General features: G+C 38.4%; 1 protein-coding gene across 30 annotated transcripts in view; it reads left to right on the top strand.

Annotated features, from left to right (window-relative positions):
• DLG2 (discs large MAGUK scaffold protein 2) overlaps positions 1–26,641 on the top strand; it is a 1,042,459-nt gene that overhangs the window by 460,888 nt on the left and 554,930 nt on the right. For all 30 annotated transcript variants that reach the window (XM_080581564.1, XM_080581542.1, XM_080581576.1 and 27 more), the window contains one exon: positions 19,170–19,331. In XM_080581564.1, coding sequence (XP_080437690.1) covers positions 19,170–19,331 — 162 coding nt within the window. The remainder of the gene's footprint in view (positions 1–19,169; positions 19,332–26,641) is intronic.

Here is a 26,641-nt window from a genome sequence, read left to right as displayed (position 1 = left end):
TAGTGAAACAGTTACAGAAGGAAGGAGCCCACACATGCCTCATGCATGTTCGTAGAATAGAAGAGGTTAATCATAGAATGAGGTTGGAAGGCACCTCTGGGTCCATCTGGTCCAACCCCTGCTCAAGCAGGGACACCCAGAGTGGGCTGCTCAGGACCATGTCCAGGTGGCTTTTGGAGATCTCCAAGGAGGAGACTCCACAGCTTCTCTGGGCAGCCTGTGCCAGGGCTCCATTACCTGCATAGTAAGTAAGTGCCTCTTGATGTTCAGCTGGAACCTCCTGTGTTCCAGTTTGTGTCCATTGCCTCTTGTCCTGGCACTGGGCATCACTGAAATGGTTCTCAGGTATGCAACTATGAGTGGTCTTGTATATATGAGGCTGTTAGATGGAAAATATATAAATATTGTTGATTAATCCAGAGCCACGCCTAAAAAGTATCTGTTCTCATACTGGAAAACGAACAGATGTGCCAAAATTATGGACTGAAGGTGACAGTTTATAGAAACAATGCCTATGATTTGTTGATGCTGGTATTCCTGCCAAAATACTACTGACAGTGAGGAAGGGTGCTTATCCTGTTGCTGCTTCTGATATCTACAAACTGGCCAGTCCCATTTATATACCAAATTCAAAAAATTTTGAATAAATGCCACCAGTAGTAACAGAAATGGGAAATGAAGATGTGGGTCTAGGTCTGCCACAGCTACAAAGTAATAGAGGTAAATGATGCTTACAATATTTTATTTCATGTAGAGAAAGAACTCTGTTTACAAAAACATTGTTTCTCCAAAACCAAATCATTGAAAAATCATTGAAATCATTGATCTCCAAAACCCACCTGGACATGGTCCTGAGTTTATACTGTTGCTCTGCTCCAGTCTCATCACCAAAGTGATAAGAGAGCTTTTCATTGTGAAGGCAAATATATTTCCGTATGAATAAAGTTAGTATGCTTGGTCACCGCAATCCCACACAGCTAGTAGGAAGCTTTTGAATAAACCAGATATTCTGTGCTTTAAGCTTTGCAATATCAACATATGCCTTGCCTGTAAAGAACATTATAAATTCTAGGTGAAATGATTTTTGCTATGACAGTATAGTCTACTCTCTCCCTAAGAGATTATGAAGTACCAAGAAAGACAGAAAAATTGCAACTGGCATTCCCAATGACTTTTCATTTCAAATTCAGTAAGATAAATATACTAACACACCTTTAAAGTCTTTTTTTTATGCTATCCATTAATGATGTCTGTACAGGTGTTCCAGTGCATACTGAGACTGAAAACTTTGCTTCCTTTATATCATATTGTGCATACATATTTGTGTGCACATATGCTGACAACAGTTGTGCTATAAACCTTGTTTCACAGTTCTATAACTCATAACCATAGCTTTTTCTTAAAAAGAGATACTCTTGTTCTTGATATTTTGGCAATATAATGTACACTGAACATGGACCTCTGATCTTGTCTGTCCCCATCAATAATCATTTTTTTATATCTATGTCCCCATTTCTTGCAGCTGACAGTACAGCAATATTTTCAGTGTTGTGAGTTTGATTTCCTAATTTTCCTTTCTATGTGTATGTAGAATCAGAGAATCATTTAGGTTGGAAAAGACCTCTAAGATCACCAAGTCCAACCATTAACCTAGTACTGCCCAGTCTACCGCTAAACCACGTTCTTAAACACCACATCTACACATCTTTTAAATAGCTCCAGGGATGGTGACTCAACACCTTCCCTGGGCAGCCTGTTCCAATGCTTTACAACCATTTCAGTGAACAAATTTTTCCTAACATCCAAACTAAACCTCTCCTGGAGCAACTTGAGGACTTTTCCTCTTGTCCTAATGCTCATTTCTTGGAAGAAGAGACTGACCCCCACCTCGCTACAGCCTCCTTTGAGGTAGTTATTAAGGACTCTCCTGAGCCTCCTCTTCTCCAGACTAAACAACCCCAGTTCCCTCGGCTGCTCCTCATAAGACTTGTGTTCCAGACCCTTCACCACCTTCAATGCCCTTCTCTGGACATGCTCCAGCACCTTTATGACTTTCGTGAACTGATCTCAGTCCGGCCTATCCAGATCCCTCTGCAGAGCCCTCCTACACTCGAGATCAACACTCCTACCTAATTCGGTGTTGTCTGCGAACTTACCAAGGGTGCATTCAATCCCCTCGTCCAGATCATTTATAAAGATATTGAAGAGAACTAGCCCCAGTACTGTGCCCTGAGGGACACCACTAGTGACTGGGCTCCTGCTGGATTTAACTCCATTCACCACGACTCTTTTAGGCCGAGACACCCAGCCAGTTTTTAACCCAGAAAAGTGTACGCCTGTCTAAGCCATGAGCAGCCAGTTTCTCCAGGAGACTGCCATCGGAAACAGTATCAAAAGCTTTACTGAAGTCCAGATAGACAACATCCACAGCCTTTCCCTCATCCACTGAGCACATCACCTTGTCATAGAAAGAGATCAGGCTCATCAAGCAGTCTTTCATAAATCCATGCAGGCTGGGCCTATTTCAATTATTTTAATGGTTTGGGGTGGGATAGAGTTAATTTTTATTTATATATTAATTTATTTTTTGTGGAGGCTCTCACAGTGCTGTCTTTTGGATTTTTGATGACAATAGTGGGGGTAGCACACCGATGTTTAGCTGTTGCAGCGCAGGGCTCACACAGAGCCAAGGACCTTCAGCTCCTGGTGCTGCCCCACCAGCTAGGTACCTGGGGATGCACAAGGAGCTGGGAGGCAACACAGGCAGGAGCTGGCCCAGACTGGCCACAAGGATGTCCCATACCATGTGGTGTCATGCTGAACAATAAAAGCTAGGGGAAAGGAAGAGGAAGGGGGGGGGGATGTTTGGACTGATGGTGTTTGCCTTCCCAAGGAGCTGTTAGGCACGATGAGCCCTGCATTCCCAAAGATGGTTGAGCACCTGTCTGGTGATGGGAAGCAGTGAATGAATTCCTTCTGCTTTGCTTGCATACATGGCTTTTCTTTGCCTAGTAAGCTGTCTTTATCTCAACCCATGAGTTCTCGCACTTTTACCTTTCTGATTCTCTCCCCCATCCCACCTGGGGAGAGCGAGCGGGTGGCTGGGTGGTGCTGAGCTGCCTGCTGGATTAAACCACCATAATTCTTCAAGCTATTGCTTTTCTTCTGCAGTTCCCCAGGCTCCTCAGAGTTTGTTACTATAGTATGTATCTTGCAAGAGTTGCAATTTTCTCCGTGTAGCCATCAACTCATGAATTATTTATGAAAGATTGTATTGAATAACAGGGGCTCGAGTGTAATCTGTCTTTTCATATCTGAACTCTGTTTGGCTGTTTCATGTGTGTGTGAAATTTCTGCCCATTTTTTGCTTGCTGTCTGATGATCTTCTCCCCTAACTGTGCTAGTCGTCTGTGCTCTTGATGCAGGCCTCAAAAGTCTTCAATCACCCCTCTCTCATATACTTGGCAGGGGGAATTCTTCCATCTCCCCTCACCTTCTAGGTCTGGTTCCTCCTAGAAGAGAGGTGCTCCAGCCCTCTGATCATCCTCGTGGCAAGGTGGATGTGGCAAGGTGTATCTCTCCAGGATTTTTGCATCTCTTGTAGGCATCCCAGGCAGTGTTGCAGGGCGGGAGCAGGGCAGAAAGCAGCATAACCCATCTGTGAATTTAAGAGGGTTGAGAGCACAGGAAACCACCTTCCATTAGGAGTGCTCATTCATTCAAATGTTGTTGATCACAAATGGGTATACTTGCTGGACACAGCACTATCAGGGGATTTTCTAATGAACCTCAGGAAATTAAGAACATATTTTCTGCAGAGGAAGTTCTATGTTCAGTGGTTTCTGTATATCCAGAGGAAAAGATCTGCCATCAATATTCAGCTCTCCACTTTAGGTCTCAGCTAAAATGACCATTTATACAGGGAGAGAGAATTGGGTTCACTGAATATTTCATGTTATTTAAATTAATTGTCACTATGATGGCTTTTGCAAAGCATCTGACACAAAGGGATGAATGCACGCCCCTAACTGTTAAGCCTGTGCATCTCACCTTAGACTTGTCAAATCTTGTGAAGCAAATTTCACTGGAAGTGATAAGGCTGAATAAACAGAGTGATTCTTAAGACCAGCCGTATGCGCTGATTTTCTCCACTTAATGAGTTATAGGTGGCTTAGCTAACTTAGAAATAATTTATCCCCTCTTTAAAATCCTTTTGAAACTTGGAAAGACGGAGGATTGCATAATGGATCAGAAAAAGGTTCAAGAAATTCTGCAACAGGCAGTTGCACTTGCAGGGTATCAATGCATTCCCTAACCCATGAGGGAAATGCAAGTTTTAATATCATCCCTGAACTGTTCTTTTTCTTTTTTCTTTTTCTGTTTGTTTTATTTATAATTCTGTCTTTGGCAATTAATTGACATACACTTAGATTAGGAATGTCTAAAGATAGAAACAAATTTAATTTAATAGCAGAGTGTGTGCCCAAATGTTTGCTCATTTTTTTTTCAGCTACATTAAAAGCTCTAAGAAATTATATTCTCCCTTTTTGACCTTCAGGTCTAATGAATGATATTATTCTTCCTTCTAAGACTTCTTTTTCTGTAATTTTAACGTACAGAAATCTAAAATAAAAGCACTAGAGGGATTTTATGTGTTTTTTGTTTGTTTGTTTTTTTACTAAACTCTTGTTTGGCATAAGAAATAGCATATGAAATTTATATATACATGTTGGCTGCTTATGTGATTTGATATAACTCTAAGTTAGTTGAAACTATTCTGATACCTTTTTTCCTTTTGGAAATGTTTCATGGGAATTTCTCCATCTTCATGAATTGCCTTTAAAATAATTATTAAAATCATATTTGCAAGCAAATAAATTATTTTATTTCAAATTTCCCCTTTTATTTTGTGTTGCATGCTGTGTTAAGTTGGAATGTTATTTTTAAAACAGGCACTGCAACTGAGGTGAAGCAGTTGATTGATATGTTGATTTTCTTTAACCTGTTTTTTTCAAGGAAACTCCTTATTTGATTCACTATGCAAGCAGCTTAAGTGATTTTTGAAACAGCAGAAGTTCATGTGAAACTCCAGTGGGTACTGGTACAAATAAATACAGGTATTAGCATTAATTCCACTTGGGATATCTCTTGGTTTTTATCCTTTTCATAGTCTTTTGGGAGTTTTCTGACTGTATTTTCTTACTGATAACAAGTAATCTAAATTCCACGTCCTACTAATGAGAACCAACTACTGACTTCTGATATATCCTAGAAAGACTGAAAATAAATAAATACATGAATAAGCCAAAAAGTAGTACCATCTCCCACAGTATTCTCCTGCATAAAATGGCTGCTCTTGGCTTGAACAGATGTACAGTTTGCTGGGTGAAGAACTGGCTGGATGTTTGGGCTCAGAGTCATGGTGAGTGGAGTCCAATCCAGTTGGTTTGGACCTCCTGCACCTTGAGAGCTGTATTTGGTTTTGGGCCCCTCACTACAAGACGGATGTGGAGCTGCTGGAACATGCTCAGAGAAATGCAATGAAGCTATTGAAGACACTAGAAAACAAGATATATGAGAAATGGGTTAGAGAGCTGGGGCTGTTTAGTCTGGAGAACTGAGGTCGAGGTGAGGCCGCATTGCTCTCCACAACTACCTGAAAGGAGGCTGCAGTGCAGAGGATGTTGGTCTCTTCTCAGGTGACAAGTGATAGGATGTGAGGAACCATCCTCATGTTGTGCCACGGGATGTTTAGATTAGATGCCAGGAAGAATTTCTTCATGGAAAGAGTGGTTAGGCTGCCCGGGGATGTGGTGGAGTAGCCATCCCTGGAGGTATTTAAGACACGTGATTCAGTACTAAGGGACATGGTTTAGTGACAGGAGTCGGTAGGTCAGGTTGGTGGTTGAACTCGATGATCTTGAAGGTCTTTTCCAAGCTAGATGATTCTATGATTGTATGTTTCTAAGTATGTGACAAGATAGAAATGTCAGGTATAAACTCCAAATATTTGTGTTGAAAGAAATGGCTACCCTTTTTTTTTCTTAGGTCTATTTTATACTAAATTTAAAGATGAAACCTGGCAATACTATGTTTTACAGCCTCAGATTTCTGTTTATTATAGTAACGGGGTCAGTTTTTTTGCTTGTTTGTTTGTTTTGTTTTGTTTTGTTTTTGTAGAACCGTAAATATGCTCCGTATGTAGTCTATCCCAAGTTCAGTAATTGTTACATAAAATCACTGCTGAGAAATATGAAGCATTCTGAAGCCTGAACAAGGAGCAAAATGGGTCCAAAATATGTGACTAACTACTTCTACATATGACACTAGCTAGTACAGCTTGGCAATATATACCTGAAGTGCAGGTGTTCAAATTATTTCACAGGCAGGTCAACTCTGATACCATGCAGAGAGTTGTCAGAAAGTATGCAAGGGTGTTGGATGATGTAGATATCTGACCTGTTTCCAGGTGAGTGCAGAAAACTTGCAAATGAGCAGCACTGACGTGCCAAATTTAGTGAGGCCGGAAGAATTTAAGAACTGCAAATTTTCACACAGTAAGTGCAATAATTAAAGCACTTTAGAAATATTGGTACTATAACTGAATACACTTTATTTGGAATAGAAAATATGGCTTCAACAAAGTACTACAGAGGTTTTGAAAACAAGATTTGTCCTGTTAATGCTATGTAATTTTCAGGTCTGATTTTTTAAGCTTTTTAAGGGATAACTTTGTATTGAATGTTGTTGCAAAAACAGTGAAATAAAAAGTGAAGGAAACATTTTTTACAGTAGTTCCATGACAATTTTATTTGTTCGAAAGTTCAAGAACAGAAAGTGTTAATATCCTATGTTTTTATCTATTTCAATATTGTTATAATATTTCCTTAAAAAAAAAATAAATTACTGACTGAGAAGAGTCAGTACAAAAGTGAGGTATCACCCTACATGTGTTCAGACAACTAGAGCACATCTCATAACACTAGCTAATCATCTGTAAAAGAATGTCTTCAAAACGTTTCCTACTGCACCATTTAATCATCATTTTCATGGTTAGAAAAGTTAATAAGGCCACAATTTTAATAAGCTAATAATGCTGAAAAGTATCTATGAGAACATGGACGTATAGGGCCAAAATATTACTGGCAACTGGGATTTGACTAATGCTATGTTCAACTTTGAGTCTAATAGTTTGTATGGTAGCAAGGGAAATTAGATGGTGCTGTCCTTCCCAAGGGAGCTAGAGAAGAACCAGGCTAATTTAACACCACCTGGAGATCATCAGCTTTCAAAAATACAGATGTATGTTCACAACAAGTTATGGCAATTCCCACACAGGCAGTTTTCACTTTGATTTAGTCACATAGCAATTAGGATGAAATGCCAAGTCACTACACTGAAAAATAAACACACCTCCCAAGGGGAAGCACATGTCCACTGCTTATCTCAGGATATGAGAGCCAGAGGATCTTCTGGGTGAGGTTCACCACTGGCCTCATTTTTGGATAGTTAGTGGCAAGCAAGTGGTGCCACTAAAGGGCAGCCCACCCCTTCCTGAGCACCAGAGATGGGATGAATCATGCAAAGGGTTGCATTTTCCTTGGTGTGGATAGACTCATTCACACAGTTGTGATTAATGTTTGCAGAACTTTGCTCATGCAGAGAAGTTTTATAAATAGTAAGATGTGTTTTTCCCCCTCTATACATGATAGTTGGATGTGAATAACGTTATATATATAGCCACTGACTTTTAGATCAGTGATCCAACTGCAACAAAGGTCAACAACAAGTTAAAGTCATGCTTGCTTTCTCATTGTCAAGATAAAAATGAGCTGCAGCTTTCAGTTTGGTTCCCCGGGAGCATTTCTTTTCCTCAGCAGAAAATCACAGCCCCAGTCTCAATAAATTGTTTTCCTTGTTCGTATTATCAGTTGAGTAGAAGAGGATTGACAGAAAATTGAGAGTGACTCGCCTGCTCTTGCAAGAGACATGGTTTATGCAGCGAAAAAGATGTGAATTTTATAAAAGTACCTTTATTTTATGGAGTTTACATTGCATCAGAAAAAGTACAGAGAAAATGTATATATCCTTGGCTATCCATCTAGCACTTAGTCAGGTACTAAAAAGGATGAAAAATTAAAAATCAAATATCTCTAAATAGGCCATATTCCCCATGGAATTTGTAGATCTCAGGATTTGGCCCACTGCTTGTATAAAGCTCTAGAAAATATTTATTTATATAATCAATCAATTCATTTGTTGGGCCAGGGCTTAAAAAACCCTTCTCTGCCTAATAATAAAACTGCTGTGTCTAGACCAAGCTATTTGCTTGGGATTGTCTGTGAGTTTTGTTTTGGGTATTATTTTATAATAATGTCTTTCATTTCAAAGTTAACAGTGCCTCATGATTGCCTCATGATCTGGGCTGAATCTAATTTTAACCAGGATGGGTTTTGCTTTGTCCTCATTTTCTAATAATTAAGAACAACAGAAAATGTACCATGACATTGTTATTCAGCTGACAGTCATTTATGCAGCAGCCTTTCTGAAAGCTAGTCATTAAGACCAAAGGAATTTAGATTTTCTTTACTTATGATATTTTATACAAGATATTTACTACCTTCAGATGAAAATATAAAGAAATCTTAAAAAAAAAAAAGTTACAATATCTACACTTTTTCAAATAGGGATTCTCAGTGAATGCAGTAAGGAACTAACCTTTTAATTAAGCTAGTGTTATTGCAAAGAAGGATAGCCTTGAACATTGGTACGGTCAGCCTGCAAGGAATAAATTTGTTTTGGCTTCAGAGATAACTTTGTTAACTTCTAAAGCATTCAGCCTTCCCCTCTGTCTTCCGCTTTCTGCATCTGCTTTCTGCAACTATAAAAACTACCAAAAACTCATCCAGAAGAAAGAAGCAAAATACACAGAATTCAATACTAAGATAAGCAGACACAAAAGAGAAACAATCAGGCAATAACTTTAAAAAGCCATAAAGTTTGATGTGTCCAGGCTAAGAAATATAGAATACTGATTTTCAACAAAATCCAGTGGACTGGTTTCTATCTGAATCACTGTCTGGTGCCCGAAGAGTCTTCTATGCCACATAACATGAATTTGAATTTTTATAGCATTTTTGAGTTGTAAAGGTATCACTAACCCTGTCAGATATATACTATAACATGATAAAAAGCACAAGTGTCTAATCATTTAAGCATGGACCTCAGCTTATGTTTTCAGAGACTGAAAGCCCAGTTGGCTTATTTAAAACTTGAGTGCTCCAGATCTCTTAAAAATAAAAATGTGCCTATTCTTTCAACAAGAAATGGAATCAGACTCCAAAATAACAACCCCAGAAGAGAATCATTGTCTCCACCCAGCAAAGCAATTACTAGCTGATTTTCACATTTAAGTTCAAATGTGAAAAATACTTACCTGTCCAAACCAAACATAGGCAAACTGTATGTGCCTAGGTCTAAAAGCACTTCCACAGACAGACTTCCTCTAAAGGTCCCTGAAATCTGTGCATATACCCTTTTTTATTTATTATTTATTATTTTATTTTTTTCCCGCAGTTTTTATAGCTACCTTCCATTGTACCCATCATGACCAGCTCATTGCCTTGATTTGATGAAAGCCCTGTGGGACTCGACAAACTAAGGAAGGCTGTGCTAGTAGACTTGCTTGGCCCTTCAGAAAAGCTGAAATATCATTATTAGTTCATTTTAAATAGAATTATTATAAATGGTGATAGGCTGTTCCCTCCTTTCCATTGCAGATAAGATATAGCTAAAGGAGGGGTGGACTCACATTCATTTCCTCTGCAGCCTCAAAGGCCTTAGGTCCAGGACATTTCCATTACACTAAACTCAATGTATCTGCAGGTAGTGCAGTTTAATGGGATAAACTCTTCCTGCCCAGCTCCTGACCTGGGAGTCATTTTACCCTGATGTATTGCCATCTGATCGGTGAGCTAAATGAGATTCCCCTGGGTCCATAAACTGCTTAAATCTCATGACTGGGATCTAGAGGGATTGTGGAGAGGTAGAAAAATGGAAATACTGATTTTGGTGTTGCTCAGTAAAGCAAATATTCCCCAGATCACACTCAGGCTTCATGTTCCTCTGTATTCTGGTTATGGTAACAGCTACTTTGCTGGCTTGCTTCTTAACCAGGGCTTTATTAAAGTATCTGAAGGTGCAGATCATTTTGCCACAATTATTCTGTACCAAAAGTCTGTAGAAGGATTCAGATACAAAGGTCCAAAGCTGATTTTTCAGTAAGTGCCCTGCTTTAGAGTTGCTCTTGACTCTTATGGGTGTCAAACACATGCAAATTCACCTGACACAAATATGATTTGCTGGCCTTTTAAATACTTAGCTAAAATTTATGAAATCTATATTTTTTTTATTCTGAATGAAAAGCCTTCAAGAGAGTGGATTGGTTAAAACAGTAGGAAATTTAAATATTTCAAATTTTTAATAACTTTTTGAGCACAATGATTGTTTTGTTACAAAATAATTTTGTCTTCAGAGATAATAATCTGACTTCATCAGAGCAACAACGGGGAGATTATTTTTCAGTTTATGTACACAGAACATTTGTATTTTTATTTAAGAAGAGCCAGTTTTCCACAACTCTGAAAAATTCAGTACTTACCTTCATACCTACTTCATAGTATAAGAAGCAGGAATGCTATTAAAGTTTATGAGTTTTTTTTATGTGCATATACATGGTGTTCAAAGAACAGTTAAGGGATGGCAGGGTTATAAAGTTAAGCACTCAGATTTAGGAAATGCAAGAACTAAGATGGTCTAAGCAATTTTATTTCAGGCCCTTTGTGGCCATATATTGTAATGTAGTAGTATAATATAACTCAAATACATTTTTAATTACGCAGATATTTTTGTTTTTGCAGGCCCTCTGCTTCACTCAGTGAGGTGGAGGGGTACTTTGTATGGTATTTCACAGTCAACATATGTCTCCATGCATTATTTAATGCATACAGTTCAAACTGTGCTCTGTTTACAGAATTATTAATTTTCTCATTGATTTTCCTCTTATACTGAGCCTGACCATAGTATCCTAGTAGCTGATAAACATTAATGAATTTATTTTTTCAATATCCCATTGTGACTAGAATTTTAACTCCTTAGACAACACCACTGAGATAAAATGAGTCCACTAGTTCCTGTGCCCAGCTTGCAACATCAAGAATGAAATTCATCTCATTTAGAAAGCCTAAATCCTAAACTGTTTTCAGTCCAGGTTAGAATCAGGGGAGAGTCTTTGGAAGCAGTCTTTGGAAAATATACATACAATATTCTGATGTTCCAGTTATTAGTGAGGGAGCCTGTCTGTCCTGCTTACACTAGAAGTTTAAGTTTTAGGTGGCCAATATCAGCTGATACCTGACTTATTGGAGCACACAGGATTATATAGCAATTTTTCTTTCCAAACCCCAGCTCGCCCTGATTTTAGCTGAAACTGCTGGTGCTTAGCACTTCTGCAAAAAAATGGCCATCTGTGTCTACCAAGACTTTTCAAAGTGAGGATATCTCATTTCCACACCTGGGGAAAGTTTGGTTTATGTGAATTGCCTAGCATTACACAAGACTTCTGTGGCAAAAAGCATGAATAGAAAGAGTTGTCTAAAATAGCATTTGTCTGCTTTAGCCCGAGAGCATCCTTTTTCCTTATATAGCCTTGGTCCAGAATTTTCCAATATGTGTAAGAAATGATACTGGAATCCAGCAGATGCACAATTCTGTGTCCCTTGATGCACAATTAATTCCCAAAGGACTTAATGTGTCCTGTCTGCACAGTAAATGTGATAGGTTTTATGAAGAAATCATACTTCCTTGACTAAGAATTTTACTCTGAAGCTTTGTCTTTATTTTAACCTATGAAGTGAGACATAATTTATGAAAAGCAGAGTCTAGTTTTCCTCCTAGATTTAATTGAGACCTGGGACTGCAGAAAATAGCAGAAGTATCAGTGGGGACACCTACACTCAAGGAGTCTGGGAGATAAGAATGTGTGAGCAGAAAAGGAGTCAAATTTTAAAATAACTCTCAGCAGCTCTGGATGCAAGTCTACACAAAGGCCACCACCTGCAGAGCCACAGGCTTCTTCCTCCTCAGGAGCAATTGCTGGGAGCAGCTATCGCTGTGCAAACTAGCCCCAGAGGGACATGAGACAAATGCTTTCCCCAGGGGTTTCATTGGTATGCTTGAGCACCACAACAGTGCGGATGCTGGAATTCTCCATTTTTTTTCTGTTTTTACTAACTGAGCTTCAGTATTCATCCCCATTTGCCCCATCCCTGTTGTGATGATTTTTCTATTCCTCCTTTTTCCTGGGAAAATCTCAAATTCAGCCTTCCTTGGATTTGCCATTACACACTATAGATAGATCCCTTGGCTTCTTTTTAATCCCTTTAGCACGTTGGGTTATGTATGTATCCAACAAAAGAAAGAAGAGGACTCAGGGGTGATACTTTGATGTATCTTCTTCTTACCACTAAAACTATCTCAATAAATTATCCCACTCCTCCTTGACTTTTCATCATTACTCCAGCATTAGCTCCTACACTAATGCTGATGAACCTATTTGTGAGGCCAGTAGCTCACCAAGTGTGTAATTCAAATAAACCTGTAAAAGGGCCTTAATCAGGCTGATAGCACAAGCAAGCGAGCAGAATGGAGTAGCAGGGCTGCACAAGGAAAATAGATGCAGGAGGTGGAGTTAAGGCACAATCTTGGTTACTGTCCAGAGTAATTCAGTAGGTGTTACCTTATTGACAGAGGCTTAGAAGAGCACTGAGAAATTATGTAATTTAAATGCATAGCTATAGCTTTAAATAAGTACACAGATATGTGCAAAACAAATCACTTGCATTTTTTATTCACTACAGCTGGATAACTGTGAAGCAGCCACCAGCAGTGTGTACTAGGAAAAGGAGTCTTATGTTTTGTACAAATTTAACTAAGTAGGGCACCCAGGTGTGAAGGGTTCAGCTGCAAAACACAAAGGGTTTGTTGTGCCATGTGCTGGGCAAAGCTGGACTAAACTAAAATCTGTATTTTTGGTACAGAAAACAAGGGCAAGCTATCTGTTGCATATTTTTTGTTTGTTTGTTTCCCTGTATCATTCATTTTGGGTAATAGTCTTATTTATTTATTACATGATTGCTTTGTAATCTTCTGATATAAAACCAGGGTGTTTTGCTTTGCTGCATTCCCACCACGAGCTTGTTGGCTGGGAAACTGAGACATGGCGTTTGCCATCACTCCAATTGCTCAGTAGTAATCTCAGCACGGCTGCCCTATGCCAGAAGCTGTGCTTCAGGTGAGGAAAAGAAGAATTTGTGAGGCTCAGTGCTTCCATGCTGGGGGACTGAAGCAGCAGAGATAGGGGAGATCAGGGAATGGGATGGGAGAACATGAAGGGCTGCAGAGGAAACTGCAGGAGGAAAGGAGGCACGGAGGAGGAAGCTAATGAGGCATGAGGATTTTTTGTAGTGGTTGTGGGAACATGGACGTATCAGAAAAGGAATATTTTGTGGGGAAGAGTTGAAAACTGTAGAAAGGGGTATGCAAGTGAAGTTATTGCAGGACAAAAGGATGGAGAAGTGGCTACAGCCCGATGCTGAAAAACTATGGTTTCACCCACGTCTTTCCTTTGCTTCACTTAGTCCATCAAATACTGATTGTTTATCTATTTTTATTTTTATTTTTTATTTTTAACAGTTACTGGATTTTATAGTCTGCAGCCACATTCATCATTTAATACTACCAAAGCCACCCTCTAAGAGTGTCTTTTTTTATACTGGTGCTTCAAGTTAAAAATCTATTTTAAATTATTGGATAGCAACTAGCAACCTCCAGAGGGCTAAACTGATGCTGTTAACAGGTCCAAAATGTGATGCAGCATATGGAGCTGAATACCTCATGGTACAGATTTGCATGCAGGCGGTTTTAATTAGGGTTTAGAATTCCTTGAGGAATGCAGCATTCTGGGCTAGTCTCAATCTTGTCAATACATAGTGTTTTTGTTCATGCTAAAGCCTTCAAAAACCAACCGGTTCCGAGTTGCTTTTAATTTTTGATGCTTATATGATTTATTACATTTTTCTCTAGCTGCCAGATTTGTGTATGATTATAACCTGTTTATATGTACTTACTATAAAAGATTTCAGTCTTGTTTTTTTCCTAATATTGTACCAGGTCAGTTCAAAATAGAAACTTACCAGAAGTTTTTTGACATTGCATAGCTCTTTATTTTTTCCTGCAGTACTTTATCATTGGATGTGAGAACATGCTTTAACTCGATGGTTATTGTGCCATCTTGTGAGCGAAAGGTGCAACTACGTCCAGCTAACAAGAATGAGGTGCTTTGGCTAACATCCATTTAATTTCTTCTTCATAGTGAAACAAAACAAACCAAACCAAAACACAAATATTTAGAGATTCGAAAACAGATAAGGATAATATTGTAAAACATTCAGTACACTGCATTGTACTCATATATATATATATTTAATGAAAATTACCTATAATGGGCAAATACTTGTTTATTTCAGTAAACTGAGAGAGGAAATCATGTATTTTCTTTTATTTGTTTATTTATTTTTCCCTCCTGAAAAAAAGGGAACTTCTTTCTGTACTGAGTAGAAAAACCGTGCAAGTTCTCAGTATTCAGTGCTGATAGCGTCCCTTCTGTGAAATAATTTGGTTCTTACAGGAAACCTCTTGTCCTCTAAAAATCACTATTGGTTCCTGAGAGATAACACAATATAAACAGCACAAAGCACTGCTAGCTATTACATTGACGCAGAGAAAACCTAATTCCTGACCTTAGAAAGTCTGCTGTCTCCTGGAACCTTCGGTGAGGGGAAAACACTAAAAGGAAATTAAATTGGCACGAGACAACCTACTACAACTGTATTATTATTATTATTCATTACGCCTATTAATATCCCTATAGTTGCATTAAGCTTAGAAGAGCAGAATAGAAAAATCTGAGTTCTACCATTGCCTAAATGACTCTTTTTGTGACCTTGAGCAAGTTGTATTTCTGTGCCTAATTTTACCCACCTTTAGATGATGCACATACTTTTTTCCAACAGGATGTTATCAGACTTGACTACCACTTGTAAAGCTCTTTGGGCTTCTTGGATGAAAGGTATTGCTGTGATACAGTGACAAGCTTGTTAGAAATCTACTTGATAGGCAAAAGAGCAAGTCATTCACAATAAGTATAATTATTCAATGATTTAGGCTTCTTAATCTACTTCCACAGTCTTGGCAAGCAGATTGTGATTTCTTCCATTTTATATAATGAGAAGAGTATTTTTTTTTTCTCTTTTTACTCTATAGATTGATTGCAAATATTCAGAATTCAAGCTGTGTTGCTCATTTGCAATCAGTTGGATGAGTAACATTATTTCTACTCATGACTGGATGAATGCCCAAGGACTTGTGTGTGCAAATTGTAAAGTTTGTTTTCTCAAGATACTCATCTGTATGACATTGAAATTTGCTGCCTCTGAAAAGCAGTGCCAGTAAAATTCAACACATTGAAGACCACTGAAAATTCTCAAACAAAAGCGAGACAAGGTGGTACTGATATTTTTTAATGAGACTTCACAGATTAAATGTTTGTCTAAATGGACCAAATTCTACGCCATTGTTTTTAACTTTTGCCTGTACATAAAAATGAAGGAATTTAGTATACTGAATATCAACTGTATCTATAATAAAGCTTCAGCTGAGTGAAAGGGCACATCACATTTTTACCTTGATTCATTCATCTTTGTGTCTTACATATGTCAGGTTGCCCTTCTGTAGGTCGAGAGCCACTCTAGACCAGCATTGACTGGCTGCTCTTATTTCACAGGATGTTGTAGAGGCCTGTGACTCCTATAACACACTTTGCTTCCCATGTTTGCAGCCCTTCTACTGCTAGCAGAAGTAATGTGTGATGTTTTTAAGTGTGGTCCAGCCATGCAGAGACCAGGAATATGTGCCCTTGAATGGCAACTCCAGCAGGATCACATTCACCTTAGGACATGGATCAAATTGAGTTGATCGAAAATGGAGCATTTGGTTTGCATTTTCTGCAAAGCAAAATCATGATAGCTGCAAAAAGTACTGAGGACTTTTGTAAAAGCCAATTCTTTCTGGCCCTGAAATGACCAATATATTCCCAACCATCTTCATTCATGAGTCTGTGAAAGCTAGGTTGTAAAAACAGCTTTATTTCCATTCAAGTGCTTTGGTCTGGCTATTGTGATTTGTTACTAAGCATGACTTCCCACATTTTTTTTTCTTTTTCTTAAGAGTTAGCTTTGTTCAAATTTAAGGCTTTTGACCATTACCCTCTGCTAGATTTGCATCTTCCATCCTGTTTAGCTGACAACTACTTGGCAAACACAGTCTTAGAAATGCTCCTTTAGACAGTACAATGTGAGGAGCAGTGATGCTGTAATAATCTCACATTGTAGAGAGAATGATCTCTTATAAAAAAGCACGTTCATATTAAATTCACAGCAGCACACTCCACTCCCCCATTATAGGCAATTACAGAGGATTTTAAATATCTGATGCTAGTTGGCAGCGTACAATACCCTGTCAGCAGCAGGCACTGATTTGTAATTTAATTATCATAAGACATCCACCTGTTCTTTTGTCAAATGAAGAGTAGCATTTCCGTGCAATCAGGCTTTTCCCTCCAGAAATTTGTATTAACCCTTAGAGAAAATACTGTTTTCTAGGGAACTGGGTAATTTCAAAGACATTTGCAGGACTCCACCAGGACGGAAAGATGGAGACAAATAAAGCATTCCTGCAGGAGAGTCTCAATTCTGATTTGGTATTTTCAGCCTTCTGTTCTCAGAAACTTTCCTTACCTCTAGCTTTTTGCTGTGTCAAGCTGCTTTGGTTCACCGCTGAAAGCATTTCAGTGAGGAGATGATGTGGGAGGAGAGGTGTATGAAAATCAATGAGTTTGGTGCTAAGAACACGAGGCAAACACATAACAGGATTGACCCAGAAATGCTCTAGGCTCATACTTTATGAGTAATAAGAATGCTGGGCTTGGGGGGGAGGGGAGGGGGATAAGGATGGAAAAGTGGAAATCTGTTTTGTAAGCTTCCCAGTTTATGGCATATGGACAGCGATATTATCTAATTTGTTATGGGAGAGTATAATTATCATATATATATATTTAATTAGAAAATACAGATTTTCACTGGAAAGTCTACACAGAAGTGTTATGCTTTTTGGGAGCACGGGGCTTGTCGTCAGCCAATTTGCTGTAGGCCTTGGCTCTCAGTTATGCAATGGCTACACTGAAGTGTGGTGATGGCAAAAGGGCTTACCGATGCATGTGAAGAGATGTTCCCTCTTTAACACCACCTCACCCTGCTTTTTGTGCTGTAAAGCTGCGTGAATGATCCAGCTAAATCTCCTTATGGCTTGAGACATTGCTGTCCTGTCTCTTTTGAAAGTGGTCAATGGAAACTTTCATTTTTATCATTTCGCAGAACGATGACTCTGGTATTCTGCAGTTATTTCTCAAAATCATGTTTTACAAATGATTCACTTTGGAGAGGGTGTCTATAAGTAGTCGTGTCTTTTGAAAGAGTACTCACTGGATTCAAAAAATAATTGATTGCTTGGGGCTGAAGTGATTTGTGTGCCAAGCATTTAATGTGACATTGGTTGGAGTATTGTCTATTAGGCTGATGGCTTCTTGCCCAAATACTACTTGTCTGGTACCAGTCATTTCATAGATTCATTAATTATGTTATCAGAAAAGTGAATATGTAAAGGGTTGCAAGCATATCCCAGAGAGGAAAAAGAGAATAATTCATTTCACACAGGCATTTGGAAAATAGTTGGCAAATGCAGAACCATTTCCATGTATCAGAGTGAAGGCAAGAATAAATCGGGACAGTTTCCTTTGGAAGACTGAGTAAATGAAACAACACCCCTGGGCCTGGTGCTCAAAGAGAGCGGCAGAAGCAGCATTGAAGTCTGCTTTGTAAAGTCCTTCTGAGCATACCTGAACTTGAGAGTCCTCTGTGTGTTTGTTTTGGCTATTCAAATAGGTCCTAGATTTTGTCTTTCCTTTAGTCTTTGGTTCTGTTCATTCAATATTTAGCATGCATCTTTCAGCTGAAAACATGTGGAATAGCACTAAACACCCCTCTCTCTGTGCCAAAGATTTATTATTCCCAATGTAATCTGTATTCTGCTCTCCTCCTCGTGTTCCCTGCTGTACTGTCACCACGTCCTCCACCAGCGCCATGTGTAATGTGAAATCATACCCCTCACGTTAGCCATTCTGTAGTCTTCTCCCTCAAAAAGTGCTGTGTGTATCTGCACTGGGAGTAGAAGACAAGGTGCTGACCAGGCTCTGTGAGGAGAGGCAGGGGCTGCCTGGGCTGGACACAGCCAGTTCCACACAGACCCACCTCAGGACATGGCTGAGCCCGTTCAATTAGGGGTCGGTGTCTCTGTGACTGGGCACCTAGAGGTCTGGTCACTTAATTTAATTTTTAGGGTTAGAGTTACATTGCTTCTTGTACGAGTTTTGTTTTTGATATTGGACAAGCTGCTTACTTCTTCTGTTTCCTATGTTACTGCTCCGCAGAGCAGGAAATTAAAATACCTCTCACTGCACTTGGCCTACAGGATAAGGGGAAAATGTTTTACTGCAGAGTAAGTTTTGCCCTGCCCGTAGCTCTGTGGCGGTGCATGTGTGCTCTCTAGCATTACAGTACGCTGTGGTGAATGGAGAATGACTCAAATATTTTACAGAGAAAAAGCTACATAAGTGCAATTATTAATGTGAGGGTGTGAAACGTGAGCTGGCACAACAGCTCAGCAGATCGACAACTTTGTTTTCAGTATTATCACTTGCCAATACATCTTCTCAGCTGCCTATCTGAAGGTAAAAGTTTTGTGTATCAGCATGATAATGCCACACTTTCTCTTTTTGAAGAAGTGTTAAAAACAGAATGAGGTATTCTTTCTAGAACAGAGTAGGAAATCCAAATAGTTTATCTGATATACAATATTTGCATTAATAAATATGCATCGCTTGCTTAAAGCATATTTGTTCTTCCTTTTAATCTTCTTTTTTTTTTTTTTTCCCCTAGAAATACCGCTATCAAGATGAGGATGTTCCACATGATCATACCTTGCCTCGATTAACCCATGAAGTGAGAGGCCCAGAGCTTGTTCACGTGTCAGAGAAGAACTTGTCTCAAATAGAGAATGTCCACGGATATGTCTTACAGTCGCACATTTCTCCTTTGAAGGTAGGATTGGTATTTACTGTGGCTTTGGTCTTCCACCATAAGAAAATGTATGTCATGAAGACCTTGAGAAACTTACTTTGTTGTGCAAACAAACAAGTTGCATTTTGCAAGTATCGGTACAGGTTGGTTGTCCCATGTCAGGTTTTTAAGTCTGGTCTGTATTGCAACTGGTGATGGTTTAGTTGGCATAGCTTGTGTTGAGATGTGAGCTTTTTGCCTTGAGTGAGATTTTTGCTTGAGGGAAAATCATTCCTGGAAATGAGCGCTTTTTTTTTTTTTTTTTTTTTTTTTCCATCTGTACACCGAGAAAGAATAATGCAAGTTCTGGGTCTCAATATCAATGTGATTTTTTGGAATGGCAGACTTCCCTTCCTGATTGTCCTCATAAAATGAAAAAAAATAATCCTGTAGATGTAATATCTGATGGAATACTGTTTTTCATATCTCTCTGATAGCTACATCAAAGTCATAAGATATGGCATGAAAAGGGAGCTCATTTGCCACTATTCAGATCTTTACGACTCAAGCACTTTATGTTTTCTGTGGGTTTGGTTGTGATTCAGGGTGATGTAGAGACATCTCTGTTAACTAAGGTAAATCTATAAAATACAGATTGTGTGAGTGTCTGTGTATGGTGTCCTCTGATAAATTTGGCTGAGGAAAAATGTTTGTCTTAATGGTGAGCCCATATATTAACCAAAAGGAATTCCATTTCTGAAAATTTGCTCTTAAATAAGACTGCAATAGCTTGAAGATGTTCCTAAAGCTTCTTTAATGAAAGGAGTGTGATAGTTTTTGTATTACTTGTTTTCTTCTGGAGGGGTAATAAAAGGGGGGTTAAGAAAAGGAGAGTAGTTTTACAGGAGGTGGTGACGTTCTGAGAAATGGATTTTGTTCAGGTATTTAACCAAGCAGCAAACAAGGCAAATGGGCTTTGCTGTTTCTGGTACCCAAAAGTTATGAAATGTGGATCATTTGCCTAGTGGAGTGACTACAGTGTGGTTACAAGTGAGAGGAAATGTTTATTATTAAAGACTGATGTGAATTCAGTTGGTGATCATCAAGCTTTCTTAGAACAGCCACACGAAGTAGTCTTTGCTGTTCTTGTTGTTTCTGTGTGTAGTTTGTATGTAGTTTGCTTTTTCATGTTTTAGCAGATTTACACATTGTCTATCCAACTTCTATTGCAGAAACCACTGGTAGCAAGCTGTGATACATCTTCTTATGCAGAAATAGATTAGTTTAGTTGTTTGGAAGGGATTACCTCCATGTGGCCTCAGTGTAATCTCAGGGAACAACCAAAGACAAAACAATTTCTTGCCTGGAAGGAAAAAATCCCTGATCCTTTGGGCTCTTTGAATATTAGGATCATGGTGGCGCTTCTTATTCATGAAAGTAAAAAATGGATAATATTTGGTTTTACAGATAGAGATCTTCAAGCATCCAAGTATGCATGATCCAAGCTGATAATGTAGCAACAATGATAAAAAGCTTATTGTTGTGAGATGAAGGGTATCCTCAGACATCTACAGTTGCCTTAAAAGAGCTCCCAGTCTAATGCGTTCCTATGATAGCAGAAAGTTGTTTTCTGCAGCTGTTTCCTGAAGAGGAGGGAGGAGAGGAGCTATGCAGTATTTCCTTTTGGAAAACAGTATCTCCTGCAAGAGAGCCTGAGGATTCCCAGAGCCTGAGGATTTCAGACTTTGACTCTGTTCTTTTTACATCTTTCCCTCAGGTTCACTGTGGCTGTAGTGTCTTGTGCCTGCCACTTACTCTAGATTTAGTAATTTATCTCTTTAGATGGCTGTGAGGTTTCTGCTTTCTTTCTCATGCAGTCTTTGGCCTGTCTTTTACCTTTCGCTAGAGAATTAGCTCAGGAGGCTGGAGTAAACCTTCTGCTAGAGCTCATGACATTGTGGTTCACTGTCTATCTGAAATGTCTACTTTGGAGTCACTTTTGTTTCTGGGAGTTGATGGAAATACCCCTTCAGAAGCTTTTGTCACAATGATTTCTGCCTATTTGAGAAATGTCTTTCCCAACTCACCAAAACCCTAGGTTGTTGTCTTTTTGAATTACGTAATTTCCATCCTGTGCCCTGATGTTCTTTAGTATTCCATTTTCTTCTCAGCAGTATTTCACAAACATGGCTGCACTGAATAATGACTAAATCTGGAGCATACTGCCCCTCAATCCATAACATGTCTTTCCAGAGAAATGCCAAATACTGCTTTTAAAAGATTTGTTGGAAAAATGTGCCAGCAGTTTAAATATGGGCCTGTCTATACCACTGTGTATATCTGTAAAGACAATGTCCCAGGGATTCCTGAAAGACTTTCTAGCTCCCAGGAGAGAAAGATTCAGCCCATCTTTATGAAGACATGTCAATAAAAATGCCTGATACGGTAACATGCTGCAGAGTACAAATACATCTTAAATTTGATTCCAAGTTGTGTGTACAAAATGGTAAAGAATTTGGCTGTAGGTTCATATTCTGGAATATGTGCTTTTATGTATTCCAGAATCATCCTAGTGGAGCTAGTCTCTCTTGGGTACTTCAAAAGGACTTTGTTTTGTCAGATACCAAACTACTAATGTTTTTCTTTAACAACATCTCAGCAGTTTTATGTGTTGAATAATCCAAAATCTGATCGTCAGCCATTATGAAATTCTCTTTGAGACACTCAGGTGCTGATTGTGATAAATATTGTTTGGGAATGTTTCTGAATAGGGTTTCTGTTATTGATATATTTGCTGTCTTTCAAGTCCCTACACTGTAGCATACACTAGCCGGATTACTTCCTTTTGGAAGACAAAAAGTAAGAACAGTTGTGCTAGAAAGGGCACAGTAATGCTGAAACAGTTGTGCTGGAAAGGGCGCTTTTCAATATGACTTTTACTTCTATAACTTCAAATTTTTACATAAAGTTTTACTACTGTTGGGTAACATTTCCTATACACTCAACTCAGTGCTGAAAGTGCTTAATTTTAGAAAGCTACAAGCTTCTGTTAAAGGTTGATCTACCTATTAACATGGAGCAGATAAAATTTACAACCACTTCAGCAACTTTGAATGTCAAATACAGAAGTTTAAAAGGAACTTTTTGGTTACGTAGCTGTATTAACATTTGGGGAAAATGCTAACATTTCACATGTTTTTTGGAAGAGAGAGTTGACATATTATGATGATAAATGTTCTTTGCAATTTGTGGTGGTGAGGAAATTGCATTTTATTAGTCTACTAAAGAAAGAAATGTGTAATATACTAAGAATATAATTTAAAATAGTTGTCTTGCATTTTCCCTCGTTGACACTAGATGGTGCGATTAGCTCAGAATCCTTTGATCAAGCTCTCTAAAGCTTCAGCGGAGCTATTTTTTTCTTACATGGTTTAGAAAGCGCTAATTCAGTAAAAATGCTTTGTTAGAAACTAGGTGCCTTCGGAAAACCTGGTATGTCGGGAAATCTGAATACAACGCAGCTGTACCTGGAATTCAGACATGCAATTTTTGTCTCCAAATGAGACACTTTCCTCTTTCCCTTCCATCTAGGAATAGAGCTAATCACTATTTATTACATGAGCAAAAGCTCCGGCTTCTAACCTTATTATTATTGTGATGTTATATCTCTTGTTGTTTTAAATATATTCCCCTTTCTTTCGATAAGCCTAGGAGTAAAAAATACATATAAGGAGCTTGGATCTCCGTGGTTGCCTGCCTATTTTAAATGCCAAGCTATTCCAGCTACTATCTCTATTTGCTAATTTAAAGCAAGGCGTGAGTGTAAGCATCAATGGTAGTTGTGCAAGAAGAAGTAGCATGTAAATTACTGTTACTACCTTAGCCTAAGATATTTTTAAATAAGGAAGTTCAGACATCTCAGTTGCTTCCTCTTTGACAGCCCTACTTTGTAGAAAGGAAGGAGGTACTCTTAGCTATTCCTCCTCCTCTTGCTGCTCCAGAGTGCTCTCCTACAGCTCAGCAGGGTTGCTCCCAGTTTATAGAAAGTCAGAATTGATGGAGTGACTTTTGAGTGGAGAGAGGGAAAATCCCCTCCACACACAGCGAGTGAGCAATTCATTTACTTAGAGGTGTCCAAAGTTAAGTTTATCCTTGAAATGACACTTGTGCAAATCGGTTTTCAGAAGAATGAGATTTGCTTATCCCATCACCACAGTGCATTGATTCCATTCCATCTTTTTCCTTGGTGATGGTAAAAGCCCCTATCTGACCAATTATTTGAGACTCTCTGTATACAGTGTGGAAAAGATGGTGTTGCTGGTGTTGCTTGATCATTGTTTCTGCTCCAAACAAGTTCTCTCCCAACTCCCATCTTATGGTGGATGTGTACAGTGTTCTTTTCACTTCTATCATCCTTTTTACCTGCATGAGTGCAGGAGGGTCCTTCCAGTCGAGTCTGCTTGAATTTGGCATGTTCCCTTTGCTGTCTTTAATAAAACAGCTTTCTTCTTCGTCTCTGAAGCCTGCCTTGTGCAAGTGTGAGTCAGAGCTTAGCATGGCGATTGCCATGCTTCTTTGACAAATTAACAAAGAAGGGGGAAGAGGCTCTAAGGATAATCCTAGATGATTAATTAATCTGTGAAAAATGTCTTAGCCAGAGCTTTCTGGAAACTGCCATAAAGAATAATTTTTTGGAATCTGAAAATGTAGATTAAGTAAAAGCTATTTATTTCATGAATCTACATTGACTTCAATAAAAATTGAGTTCAGAAGACATTTGGAAAAATAAGATCAAAACATTTTATAATTTCAGAGGCCATAGCTCCATTTCTCAATTTGAAAATTTCAGGGAGTGCTTCTTTCACTACTGAATTCTGTATCAAACACAAAGCCATGCACTGTTCACAGACACAGTGAAAATAATGAAGTCCAATAGAGTGATATTGCAGAGGATCACTTGAGCTGTAGACTAAGTCAAGATGTTGCTGCACAGAGCTTCAGAACAACACTAGAAAATGCTCTCAACAGGCCAGTCTAGCTGTTTTAAATGGACAGTTGCTTGGAAGTCTTCAGTCTTTAAATACCTCTAACTACCAGGGAACCAGACTTAGACAGGAAAAGCTGCTTGCTGCACCTTTCAGCATCACCATGCCCGATTCTTCTGTGTAAGTCTAGTTCCTCGTGGTTTTGTGGGGATCATGTAAGAAACCCCATTTATTTTCCAGAGATACTGAACATCCCTAGTTCCAATGATTGTGGAAGAACACTATGTTAGAGGTGAGGTTCATTTAGGGAAGAGGATAAAGCTGAATTTGTTTAAATTTTGATTGTTCAGGTGTGACAAATAGTTGAGGCTGTGTCATAGCACAGGCTTTCGTTCCTGATCAAGGATGCTGCATTAAAGAGGCTCCAAAGGGTGATGAAGGACTGTGAGAAGCTGATGATGTATGTGAGGAACAAAAGTCTGAAGTTTTCTGTTGCACTTGCAAAATTAATTGAGGTTATATAGAGGACATATTAATGTGTGCATAGATATATTAGCAAGCCATCTAAAATTTAATCTGGCATCCTTTCCCGTGCTTACACTGGCTACATTTCATAAGTATAGCTAATTTGCATGAAGCATTTTTTTAGCCCTAGGGTGGCTCAGCCCAGTAGCAATGATCTTATAATAATACTTTTGATCTCTGCCCTGATAGCTTCCTAACATTTGTGGTAGTGGTGGTGGGTTTTTGTTGTTGTTCTGTTTTTTCCCCTCTTCTTTTTAATATGCAGTTATTGGCAAAGCCCCATACTGCAGTCTGTATCCGTTAGTGAATTTTCACTGAATATTCAGTAGGTTGCTTCATTAAGATACGACACTTGTTACATGTTTAATTGTGTACTGATTTTCTCTTATCTTTCACTGTTACGGCAGATAGGCATATATCATAGATCTGTATCTGTGATCTGTGGTTTTTTATATAAAAATGCGTTCAGATTAAGAAGAGACAAAAGGAAAACACAAATGTGCTTACGCTTGTTCTTGCTCTTAGAAGAGTAGCAAAAAGAGCTCTGAATTTTTATTCTATTTCACATGTTTTCAAAGCAAAATAAGCAGCTTATAAATTAATACACTGAAGAATATTTTGTTTCTTCATTTCATGTGGGTAGAAATGTCTTCCATATTTGCAATATTTGTCTTATTGTGAAGAACACCCTAAAATGATGCAAAATTTAAATATTACCATTCTAATGAAAAATAGTTTGTTTTCTGGCATCATACCTAGGTCCACTCTTCTGTGTGCTTCATTTTTATTTTTATTTTTTTACCTTGGATTTCTGACTGATGACTTCCCACATGATTTATGTTGCTGTAGACAGTATCTTGTTATCTTCCTAGCTTGTGACAGAATTTAAAAGAAACCATATAAAATTGCCTCTGTCTGTGGGTGATTTAATTGGAAAAATCTCAGCAACTTAAGGTAAACCTCAGGCCTTGTAATTCTTTATTTTTTGGCAAAATAAATGATGGCCCATGATGGACACAAGCAAAGAAAATTCTGACAGTATCTACCAGCCCATTATATGTTGTTAGATTTGCCTGAAGAATAAAGAAATGAATTTTCAAAGGAATTTGAAAATATTTTCAGGCTATGTACACTGTTTATTTTATAAAGGCCTCCTAGGTATTGCAGGTCTTTTCAAATGTTAATCTGAATCGCAGTTTCAGGAGACTCTCTGTTCTTGATCTGCTGGGTGCTTTATCCATTAGTATTAATTAGCTGTTATATCTTTTATTCTGTTCAGATAATGGATTTCTCCTTAAGTATAGTCTTATTCCTAAGTCTTATGTTTTGAAAAAGGTCTGATATATTGCAAATATTTCTGGCCAAGTCTCTCACTTATAATACAGAAAATGAGAGATTTCAGGAATGCTTTTTTCTTTTTGTCTTTCTGTAATATTTTGCATAGAACTAGTTACTCTTTGCTTCTATGTGATTCATCGAGCTGTTTTTCACTTGATGTACTGCCCGTATAACATTCTCATAGAATATCAAAAAAATTGAGAAGAGATGTGCTATTATAAAGGTGGTTGTTGTTTGGTTGTTTGGTTGTTGTTTGTTTTTTTTTGTCTCCCTCTCCCCCCCCCCCCCCCCCCATTAAATAAATGAAATATTGCAAATAAATCCATGCAATCACCACTAGATCATACAGATGTAAGATTTGTGTGTTCTCTTAGTTCCTTTCTTGGAGTCTATGAGTACAGAAATATCAGTTTGCTTGTGAAGTATCTGTAATAGTGTTTGCCACCTTTCCAAAGTGTTTCATGACCTGCTGATGAGAAGTGCAATAAAGCATCTTGATGTTAT

This window comes from Anser brachyrhynchus (genome assembly GCF_964034855.1).
Source record: "Anser brachyrhynchus genome assembly, chromosome: 1".
Taxonomy (NCBI): domain Eukaryota; kingdom Metazoa; phylum Chordata; class Aves; order Anseriformes; family Anatidae; genus Anser; species Anser brachyrhynchus.
This window is presented reverse-complemented; position numbering and strand designations above follow the sequence as displayed.